The following is a 12,137-nucleotide window of genomic DNA, read 5'->3' on the forward strand; positions in this document are numbered from 1 at the left end:
ATAAAATCTGTTTCATCATATTTATTCTTCAATGCATTTTCTTACTATAGATGTCTGGTTTTAAGTCATGTGATCACATACTCTAGACAATCAAGGTATCAAATGTCATTAGTATTCTAATACTAACTTATACTTGAGTTTGGAGAGATTTTTAAAGAAAAAATTTACATAGATGAGATCTTCATAGCCACTATTAAAACATTTCAGTATGTGAGTCTTCAGATTAATTCAAATGTCAAAGTACCATGATAATATGTTACAAAGAATAAATAATTGTTTGTTATGAGATGAAAGATGTATCTCTGGATCTAATAATATATTTTAAGACTGACATTGCATTGTAGTATTTTCAAAAGTTATTTTAGAAATAAGTCAACAAAAATATTAGGAAAACAGATGGATTTTTTTGAAAGATAAGTACAATGGAATAGTACTAAAATTTTATTTTTTAATCCACTAAAGAAATATAATTACTTTTGTCAAAAAATGAAGAAGACAGTATAAATTTTGATTTCACATCTTAGTAATATAACTTTCCATGATGCTATGTAATATTATTTTATGTATCTGGAAAGAACATGCAGTGAAATTTTCAAACACCCAAATATCAACAGCAGTTATTTTTATATAAAGAACCTCTTCTCATTTTCTGGTAGAGATATACATTGCTTGTGGAGGTATAGATGATAGCTGGGGAACTAGATGATAGATGATAGCTAGATAGATGATACATATTGCTTTTAATTCTGCCACTAGATTATAAATCAACTACTTACTAAGATGTGTTTAATTAATAGCTTTTGACTTCTCAATTTGAAAACTCAAAAGCATTACCAATGCCCTTTCTTTTAATATCAAATTTTGATGTTAGTTATGAGCTTCTAAAGTCTTAAAAATGGTATTAAGGAATTATCTGAGGTCATAAGTAAAAAATAAAATTATTCAGAAGAGAAAGGAACAGTAAGGTGGAGACATATGTGGGTTGGATCTTTAGAGAGAAAAAAATAAGACCAATGTGACAAGAGGTCTAGGAGATACAGTTTGGGAATGGGGGAGAACATAGGATCATAGGGACCTCTATCAACTCTCATGTCTAGAAACACTGGAAGAAAACTGTAATCTAACTTTTTCAAAACTCTGGCAGTTAATCAGAAGCTTGTAGCATAGCAATCTAGGAAGTTACTTAATTACTACAAACATCTAACTCTGTAAGAAGAATGAAACGTGTGACATTATAGCTTTCTGAGTTCCTAGCCAAACTTCTGAAGCTCTGTGGGAGCACTATAAAGCAAGAGCAGTCAATCCCAAGGAGCAGAATGGAGTTTCAAACTTCAATGCCTCAATCTCAGAGAGCTGTTGCTATTTTTCACACTTCAATGGGAAAATGCATTGGCACAGACCCTTTTATTTAATGTAACTTGCAACTCACCCATTGCAAAATGCCTTTTTCCTAGAGACGTTTATCAAAAGTATATATATATATATATATATATATATATATATATATATATATATGATGTTTAGTTTGACAAGTACCTGAGGCAATGTATATGTATTTAGTTTGACAAGTACCTGAGGCAATGTATAACCATGAGAACAAATAATAGACCAATATTAATTCTTAAAAGGAAAATCGGTGGATTTATCTGTTCATAGGGTCTAGGAAAACTTTTGTATGCTCCTAGACATCTATGGTCACATGTGTGTATGAGATTGTGAGTATACCATGTATGAGTGCTCAGAAAAGACCTAACAAGGCTTTCTGAACTCTATCTGGCTCACAAACACATTGGAGAGTTAGTCTAAGAATTTATAGATACCACTTCTTTTCTGAATAAGGAGATATCCCTATGATGTCAAATGAAGATTAATGCAAATATTGTGGATTTAGTCCATCAGTCAGCCTTACAAAATACAGTTAAAAAAAAAAGTGTGGTGGTGAAGAGTGAATATTTCCAAAACTGTCACATTAAGCCACTTTACTTGTCTAGTTTTCATTACAAAATTATAAAATATGTAAAGAAACAAAAAAAAAACATATCTCGGACAAAGACAAAAACTAACCAACTGAAACTTGGTAAGGAAGCAAAGTCGCAGGAATTGCTAAGTAAAGCCTTTAAATTAGTTACTTAAAACACATTAAAAGAAATATGTTGTTGTTTGTTTTACTCTTTGCTCTTTTGGGGGGGGGGCCCACCACCCAGCTCCCAAATAAATTGCACATGGAGGCTTATTCTTACTTATAAATGCCTGGCCATAGCTTGGCTTGTTTCTTGCCAGATTTTCTTAACTTAAAATTATCCTTTCTATCTTTGGTCTTGGGGCTTATATCTTTATTCCTATAAAACTTCTTTTCTTCCTACACCATGTCTGGCTGTGTAGCTGGGTGGCTGGCCCTTGGAGTCCTCCTCCTTCTCTGGCTACTTCTTCCCCACCCTGATTTCTCATTCTATACATTCTCTCTGCCTGCTAGTCACACCTATCTTTTCTCCTGCCTTGCTATTGTCTATTCAGTTCTCTGTTGGACCATCAGGTGTTTGAGACAGGCAAAGTAACACAGTTTTGCAGAGTTAAATGCAGCATAAGCAAAAGTAACACACCTTTAAATACTATTCTACAACAGAAATTGAGGAAACTCTGTTCCAAGAACTAAAAAGAAAAATCTCAAAATAAAAATACAACCAAATTGAAAATATTACCAGAGAAATGGTAATTATAAAAGAAAGGAACTAAGGAAGAACAATTCTGGGATAACAGGACCCCAAGAAAGACACAGGGATCACCCAATGACAGAGAAATGGATGAGATCTACATGAACAACCTGTATGTGAGGGGGCAGGTAATGAAGGGCAAGGTTGAGGGAAAGAGAGCTTAGGGGAGTGGGAGATCCCAGATGGATCAAGAACAGAGAGGGAGAACAAGGAATAAGAGACCATGATAAATGAAGACCACATGAGAATAGGAAGAGGCAAAGTGCTAGCGAGGTCCCCAGAAATCCACAAAGATAACTCCACAATAGACTACTGGCAATGGTCGAGAGACAGCCCAAACTGACCTACTCTGGTGATAGGATGGCCAAACACCCTAATTGTTGTGATAGAAACCTCATCCAATGACTGAGGGAACCGGATGCAGAGATCCACAGCCAGGCTCCAGGTGGAGCTCCAGGAATCCAATTAGCAAGAAAGAGGAGGGATTGTATGAACGATAATTGTTGAGACCAAGATTGGAAAAAGCACAGGGACAAATAGCCAAATGAATGGAAACACATCAACTATGAACTAATAGCCAAGGAGCCCCCAACTGGATCAGGCCATCTGGATAAGTGGGACAGTTGATTGGCTTGATCTGTTTGGGAGGCATCCAGACAGTGGGACCGGGACCTGTCCTCAGTGCATGAGCTGGCTGTTTGGAACCTGTGGCTTATATAGGGACACTTGGCTCAGCCCAGGAGGAGGGGACTGAACCTGCCTGGACTGAATCTACCAGGTTGAATTGAATCCTCATGGGAGTCTTTGCCCTGGAGGAGGAGATGGGAATGGGGGGTGCCCTTCGGGAAAGGTGGGGGGGGGGGCAGAGGGGGAGAACAAGGGAATCCGTGGCTATATGTGAAATTAAATAAATTATAAAATAAAATAAAAAGCATAAAAAATAAATAAAGAGTTCACTAGAATGCTGGCATCCACTTTCTCTGGATGTCATGGCAAAGGACTACAAGGCAGACCTTAGAACCACCTCACCCTTCTGAAAGACAGTTGTGATATTAGTGCAGTAGACTCAAACACAAGATGCTGTTTGGTCCTCACTCTTTCCCAAAGATCAAGGAGAAGTTTCCTTCATCAGCTTCATCAGCTCTTGTAGCTTTTGGCTGTTGTCCAGAGGCCTTGATAATGGTACTTCAATGCCTTCCTTTATTTCAAATTATCTTTGCTTTTCTGTCTCAGATGCTGTCTACCTCACCCTCCCTTTTATGAAGAAACTTGTTGTACCAAGACCTGACCTACATTATCTCCTCCATCCATAGCATGATATGAGGGATTTCAGTTCAGCCATGTAGTTTTTTTTTAAGTTTTTATAACTTTTATTAAAAATAGATTCTTTTCTACTTTTTTAATTAGAGTAAAGCAGTATTATTGACTTTTGCAGGTAATCTAGTTGATAGGAAAATGTAGAAGTTTATGTGTAGTCGGAAGGTTTCTTGGGTCCCGCACAACATACAGAATGACATCCTACAGCATTTATGTTCTTATACCTAAATAGAGGGATTTGTCAAAGGTCAAAGGACATAAAGGGAATGGCTGTGATATAGCAGTGTGTACTTATGGGAGTTCCAACACTGCATTTCTGCTCTGTGTTCTTATGCTTACAATATGAACAAATGTTATTATTGCAGCATAAGAACAGTCAAAATTGGAGAGTAAAATTCTAGAAACATTGATGAGTTAGCAGCTTTTCTCTCTTCATTTATTATATTTTTTATATTAGAAACATTCATTTATTATATTTTTTATATTAGAAACATTCTACATGATCACAGAAACAGGGAATAAAGTTGAGAAATGATAACTAGAGATAAGGATTATAAAATAATCTTAGAGTGGATATAAAAGGAAAGGGAAGGCTTCCATTTGCAGAAAAAGCAAGAATGGCAAAATGAAGGCCACCGAGTAAGAAAGAGACCAGAGAACACAGAACAAGGTGGAAACACTATACAGGTGATTTTAGACACCGCAGTGATACAGTGTTTCCATAGACATTGCTCTCATTGTCACTGAAATTGCATTTTGCTGCTAATCAGAATCACTACTTGCATCTATGTGGTACATACTTGATGGTGGTGCTCCAAGGCTGTTGGTTACTATGCACTGAAGTTCTGCCAGGAGAAATACAAGACATTTAACAAGTTCACTGTGATAAGACCTGGTGATGGCCAAAATGGTTCAAAGTTTGGCAATATTCTACATTGCTTGGCAGAGCTGAGAGACTATAAAAATGGTAGCTCTGAGGAAATAACACCAACTTGAGTCCATGATGTCCAGACACTATGTGTATTCACGGGTCACCTATATTTCTTCAAGTTTTGAGGATTAAGGAATCTTTTACACTCAGCTAGCCAACCCCAGTGAGGTAAATGAGAAGGGCAACAGCTCATTCACACTATGAGGTTCTAGAAAAGGACAATTACCTGAAAGGGAAAAAGTTTGAATAAGACATGGTGCCCATGGCTATAGTCCCAGTACTCAGGATGCTGAGGTAGAAAAATTCTAAGTTTATTGTCACCCAGGATAGGATCGTGAAGTCCTGTTTCAAAATGAAGTTCAAAATACAAATACAGGCTCTATCCATTTACTAGCTAGGTTCCCAAACCAAATTTATGGTAGGTTTTTCTACATTGACACATATTTTAGGTCTTTTCTCCTTTTTAAAAAAGTTTATTCAATGTGTCTTGCCATCATGCATCTTGATCCCATTCATTTTCTCATCCCTTTGCATCTGCCCTCTGACCCTGCAACCCCCTCCCCAAATTTTAAGAGAAAAAAAGGAAAACATTAAAACTGTCATCATGGAAGCTGCTGTGTGACATGATGAGTCACACAGTAAACCCCTTTGTCCACATATCTTTACTTGCAAGCATTCATGGCAAAGAGTCATTGGTCTGGTTCACGGCCTCTGGTTTCTACTACACTGTCTATGTTGGGCCCTCACTGAGACTCTTCTTGGATATCCAGTTGTTGCCCTCTGTTGTGGAGATCCTGCAGCTTTGGTTCTGCAGGTCAGGCCTCTTCACATGGTCTAGCAGATCATAGATGGTATGGATGTTGGGGTGGGCAAAGTCATAATCCTGGTTCTGGGCCTAGGCAGCTGCAGGGTTGGTCTGCCAGCCAGTACTCCCCTGTCCTCACCACCAGGGGGAGCTCTACAGCATTGCCCTGGCTAGTTCACCTCTTGCAGCAATGAAATAGGGGTGGGGCTAGTTTTCTTGCTCACACACTCTCAGGGTCAGCTCTCCCCACCTTCACCACCAGGGCCATCTCTACTATGCTGCCCAGGTGAGGTACAGGGGCCGCTTCTGAATGCTGCAGCTGGTGAGGGACATGGAAAGCCCTCCAGCTCTTCTGATCCCAAGACCAGGTCCTCCACCCTTCTCAGGCGCTGATCGAGGGGAGGCATCTCTCTTCTACCCATGCCACTTCACGTCAGATGAGCAATGCGGACAGCTCTCCCTTGCTCGAAATCTTGGGGCTCAGTCAACCACACCCCTGACAACAAGGTCAGCTCTGCTGTGCTGCCTAGGCGAGGAGTAGGGCCCGCTTCTCTGAGTGCTGCAGCTGGCAAGGGGGGGAGGTTCATCTCACTTGTCTGTCACAGGCAGTAGTAGAGGACATCTCTCTCACCCACACCACCAGGTGACAAATGAGTAGTGGAGACAGCTACCCCATGCTTACATCTTCGGGGTTGACTCATCCACACCTCCACCAATAGGGTTGGTCCGACTGTGTTGCGCAGGTGAGGTGCAGGGCCTGGTCTCCTGAGAGTTGCAGCTGGTGGGGATCCGGACAGCCCTTCTTCTCCTCTTAGGACCGCAGGGTCAGCTCTCCCTCCTGCTTCAGGCATTGATGGGTGGGGGTGGGGGAGGTGAGGGATCTTAACAAAATGTATACAACAGATAAGCAGCATACAAGCGCAAATAAGTGCATTTAATGGAAGTGTGATTAATAGAGGAATCATTCTAACTGAATAAAGAACATTGTTATTTATACATTTTATAGTCATTTTGTTACCGCTGAGCAAAATGCACAAAAACTAAAAGGTGGGAGTTTTTGTCTCAATAAAAGTAAATTACATACCAAAGCGACACTTTCGTATTTTTTATTCCTCAAGCACTAAGGATACTTTCAGCCAAAATGGCAATCTGACATCAAGTCTGAGTAAACAGATTTGGAAAGCTTAAAAATTTGGAAATAGATTTTTGTTCCCAGGTTTAGTACAACATAACGCCACCTCGAACAAATGGAGGAATAGCTGTGCGATTTTACAAACAAGGATTGATCATAAATCCATAAACATTTGTCTTGTATTACTCACTGTGTGATATTTACATTTCTTTCACATTGCGCTTTTCCAGGAGGCAATGTCCGATTTCTGTTTGTAAAGTCTCTCACTTTGTTCTCATTTGCAGTTTGGTTGCCACAAAGGAAACAAACAGTGCGAGATCTCGAAGTGCTCCAATGTCACCTTCCGATTTTCTGGACAAGCTGATGGGGAGGACGTCAGGGTATGATGCGAGGATCCGGCCTAACTTCAAAGGTAGCTGCTCTGTTGACTTCCTCGGGTGCAGGGTGCTTAAAGAAGTTAGGTTTTCAAATCGATTCCACCAGAAACTGGAACACTTACTTCAAATAGTCTTTGGTGTGCTGTATTAATAAGAATTGTGCTTGCAAAAGAAAAGCCCGTTTTCGTGTTCGGAGATAGCATAATGTGCCCACTGTGGACAAACAGTACTATTCTGTCCTAAATAGTTATTTGTTATTTGTTTGGTTTTGATTTTTCTGAGACAAGACCTTGTTATGTATTCCATGTAGCCCAAGCCAGCAACAAGCTCATGGCCGTTCTTTTGCCTCAGTCTCAACAATGTATTATAGGTGTACACCGCCATGCCTGGGTTCTAAACAGCTGTATTTCTTATATCAACTTTTTATTACAGGAGTGTGTGTGTGTGTGTGTGTGTGTGTGTGTGTGTGTGTGTGTGTGTGTATTAATGCCTATCTATCTGTTATCTCGCCGTCTGGAACAAAAAAAAGCTTGACATCTAGAGTTTAGGTTTTATTTATTTCTATCTATGTCTCTGAAAACCAGAAGCAACTAGAAAAAAGTAGTAAATTCCTTTTTTTTTATATTAAGGATGGGAATTACATGGACATAGTTTTTGAGCTCTGGTTTGCCTGGAGACCTTTGTTGTAAAATTAATAGGCACTTGTTATAGCAGTTTATGTTTCAGAAAACACTCATTATAAAATGCATATGCTTGCATCCTGATGGCTTGTCCACTATGGGCATCTTCTATCGATATGGTTAATTTATCATAATTAATGGACTCGAACCCCTCCTTTGCTCTAGAGATCTTTCTTTCTGTTGAACTGTTTTCATGGGCTATACGACGTCATAAAAGCATGTTATGTTTGTACCATTTCTACATTGTATAGCTTCACTGCACTAAAATTCTAAAATTTAAAATGATAGGAGAAATCATATTTATTAATATTTTTATTTATACCAAACCACCAAATTTTCTATGAGTGGTAGAATGCAATTTAGTTCAGAACAGTAGAGTTGATTTGTACTTCTCCCCCAACCCTTTCTCCTTCTTTTCACTCTGTCATTTTTTAAGTATATTTTCTCTCTTGAAAATAAAATTGGAAAGGAAAGGCTTTCCAAACCAGACCTTTGCTTGGTGTTGAGTGTTGACTTTTGTCATGTACAATGGCTTGGCTGTGAAATATTCCTGACAGACACAGGTGATTGAGTACTTGGGCTCCAGCTTGTGGGATGTGATATAACTTCCAGCTGGTAATATCTAGCTGGAGGAAACCTTGCAAGAATTGAAAAATATAGCCTGGCCTAAGCTTTCTGCTTCACTGCAGACTGTGAGGAAGTGAGGAAGTCATGCTTTTAGTGACTGCCACCTGGACCAAGCTAGTCCCAGCCACCATGCTTTCCTTGCCAGAATAAACTATATACCCTAAAACTGTGAGCCAAATAAATCCTCCTTCCCTTCCTTGCATGGTTTCCGTAACAATGAAAGTTCCTAATATACCCTGATTGCTAATGCAGGGAAGAAGGCTTTTAGTCTTAGGCACTGAAAAGTATTGTGATTGTCAACAAAGTTCTTTACAATGTTTCAAAGTTCCCCAAACTACCAGTAGGAGGCTTGTATCAAGGAAATGAGGAAGAAGGATGCTTCTGGGGTCCTTTTCATCATTCCTGCTCCATTCAGTCTTCAATTGTATTCATACTTTATTTTATCTGTCAATCATCCTTAACAGCCTTTTACTTCTTCGGCCATTAAACGAATTATGAACTTCCTCCCATTTTCTTTGGTACATTAATTATTTCTCACTTTTATTTGGCACTATCAACTTCTCTAGACAGAATGAAAACTGTTTTCAAGTCTTTATTGAAATAAAATTTGTCTGGTATCATTTGAAACTTAAAGATCTTAATACTACAATTGAATAGCAAATAAAAGTTTAATCATATTATAATAACACTATATTCAACTAAAATATTCTAGCAGCCACCTTTGGAATTTGCTTCTTTTCATTGTTACTAATTTTGGTCCCTTCCATTGGCCTTTCATGATCTTTAATATAAACTGAACTTCAACAGAGAGTGCTATGTCAATCACTCAATTCTGAAATCCTCAGAAATATTTATTTTATACTTGTTGCTCTCTTAGTCTATCTCTAATGTACATTCTTTTTATAAATAGAAATAACATGATTTGTTTTCACAGTATCCTTGTGTTTTCTTTCTACTTGCATTATTTCTCTATATTAATACCTTTCTGAACATATTACAAATCAATTAACACTGCTAGTGTCTATCTGACTATATTTACACATATGTAAATATACATAGATAATATTTTATATGTATATATATATAATCTGCATGATAACATTTAATGTATTGTCCCTATATATTTTAATATAAGATCAATATTTTAAGGATTTTATTTTCTTATTTTAACTATTCCTATGCACCAAGACACTATTTTTTCTTGCTACTTTGGGGAATTGTTTTCTATTTGCCTGTCTACATATTGTAAAGTCATTGTGACAGAGTCTGTTGAGCAAGAACTTTTATAAAATCATAAATGTCTACTTCTTCAAAGTATATTTTACTTTTGTTCTTTTTTTACTTTTAAAACGTATGTTTTGATTGAAATAGAATTACATCATTTTCCCATTACCTTTCATCCTTCCAGCCCCTCACAGATACTTATCACTTCTGAGCATCCCCCCACTTTCAACATGATAGACTCTTTTTCTTTCATTGTTGTGTTGCACATAGATTTGTACAAATACACTAACATTTAAATTACTGTTATTGCATGTAGATACACACACATGCACAAATATATAAATACAAATATAAAAACAAATAAAGTCTGTTATTGCTGATTGTGTATATATGGTTCCAAGGCCTGCGACTCTACATTTGACAAACATAAAGCAAGCTCACCCCAGGGAAATTCTGATTCTCCTCCCAGCAGCCATTAGTTCCCTCTAGTCCTTTGTGTAGGGGTGAGGCCACAAGAAATTCCCCTTTCTCGTTGTCATATCCATTGATATTCTAGGAAAAAAAAACAGTTTCACAGATAATGTGTTGGTCCTCTGACAATCTTTTTATCTTTTCCTCTATAATATTTCCCGATCCCTAGATGGAGGAGCTGTGATTTAGATATATTTGTTCGAATTGGCTCCTCACAGTCTTTTGATGTACTTTAAATGACTATTTATATAGTAATTATGTCATTTTAATTTCAAAACATTCTCTAACTAGCAAAATAACAAGTTCAATAAAAAAAAACTCACCTTTTTTCATTAAACTATTTCTATGTGAGTTGGTGATCTGAAATTATGACAATTCTTTATTAGAAGTGAGACCATTAGCGTTGACAACCACTGAAACTAGCAACATAACAAGAAGATACCATCTCCATCTAATTTCCAAATTCCCACTCATACTTCATCAGCTATTTAAATAATGATGGTTCCCTAACAATGCTATCAAGTTTACAATCACTGCCTCCTTTATTCTGAAACAGTGTTTCATTTTTTAAATTGAAAAGAGATATTTTTCATACACTATGCTCTCATTAGTTTCCTCCCTCTCAATTGCTTCCATATCCTTCCAATCTCCCTACTTATCCAAATCCATACCCTTTCTTTCTCTCTCATTAGAAAACAAACAGACATATAAAAAGATCTTGGCATTAAAATATTTTTTCAGTTACCTCGAAGAATATAAATTAACTACCTTGTATTTGTCAAGTATTTCCTCAACTTTTTTTTAAAAATAGTACATCTTGGCTGAAATTTTATAGGTTGCATCCTATCATACGTAGGTCATGTTGATATTTATCATTACTGATAACTTTCACATGGAGTGCTTACATTGTTACCCTTTAAAATGTATCTACATATAGGAGCTATATCAAACACACATGTACAAGCACTGCATACAGACATGTTTGCAAGTTTCTATTTTTACTTCCTTAAGTGTCATCACTGAAGACCATGACTTTACATGATACTTACAATACTATAAAGTTTATTTCAGTTTCTCAGTTTTCGTATTTTAACTTTCTCATCTGAAAGCAGAAACCTGACTCCCATTACCTTCCATATAATTATTTATTTGATCAAAATGTAACGAATTCTGGTGCTACATCGTTTCCTTTGTTCCCCCCTTGGTTGCACTCTAAAATCCTGCTTAGTTGTGTCATCCTGAGAAGAGTGTCATTTAAATTCCCCCTCTATATGCTAGGAACACACAGGACACACACCCTACCCTTTCCTGGGTCTTACATGCCTCACCAGTTTCTCATTGTGCTAACACACTTCTCATTTGATCTCTACCTAACATGTCATCTCTTTCAGACTTTCTCTACAGCAGTGCTTCTCTCCTGCAGTAGGTTACCAAAACTCTCAGATACCCTGGCACAGAACCTGTCTTACAATGCCCACCCGAAAAAACAATTAGAACTGCATTTCTGTGAAGCAATAGAATACACAGAATTCTATTTTTATTCTTAAAGTGTAAATTATAAATCTTTATTTGTAGTCATCAAGAATATTTTGCTCATTAAAAACCAGGACTGTTCTCTCAAGTGACATGTATGTGCATTTAACTAAAATAAAAACAAATGTTTAAGTTTGGTTATTTTTCATGTTTAATTATACTGTCTTTAAGAAGAGCAAAGCTTTGGTACAGAACTCTGCTGAAAATTCCTTAGAGTCATTCTTATGAAAATTTGGGTTGTTTGGTTGTTTGCTCTACATTGGCCTAATGAACACTTTCTCCAGTGTGATTAAAAATAACATCATCACCAAGTGTCTGAATTGCACTTT

The 12,137-nt window shown here is 37.4% G+C and overlaps 1 protein-coding gene across 2 annotated transcripts in view; it reads left to right on the forward strand.

Annotated features, from left to right (window-relative positions):
• Glra3 (glycine receptor alpha 3) overlaps nt 1–12,137 on the forward strand; it is a 150,797-nt gene that overhangs the window by 42,438 nt on the left and 96,222 nt on the right. For both annotated transcript variants that reach the window (XM_028860621.2, XM_028860622.2), the window contains exon 2: nt 7,181–7,308. In XM_028860621.2, the coding sequence (XP_028716454.1) occupies nt 7,181–7,308 (128 nt within the window). The remainder of the gene's footprint in view (nt 1–7,180; nt 7,309–12,137) is intronic.

The sequence above is a fragment of the Peromyscus leucopus genome, chromosome 17 (genome assembly GCF_004664715.2).
Source record: "Peromyscus leucopus breed LL Stock chromosome 17, UCI_PerLeu_2.1, whole genome shotgun sequence".
NCBI classification, from domain to species: domain Eukaryota; kingdom Metazoa; phylum Chordata; class Mammalia; order Rodentia; family Cricetidae; genus Peromyscus; species Peromyscus leucopus.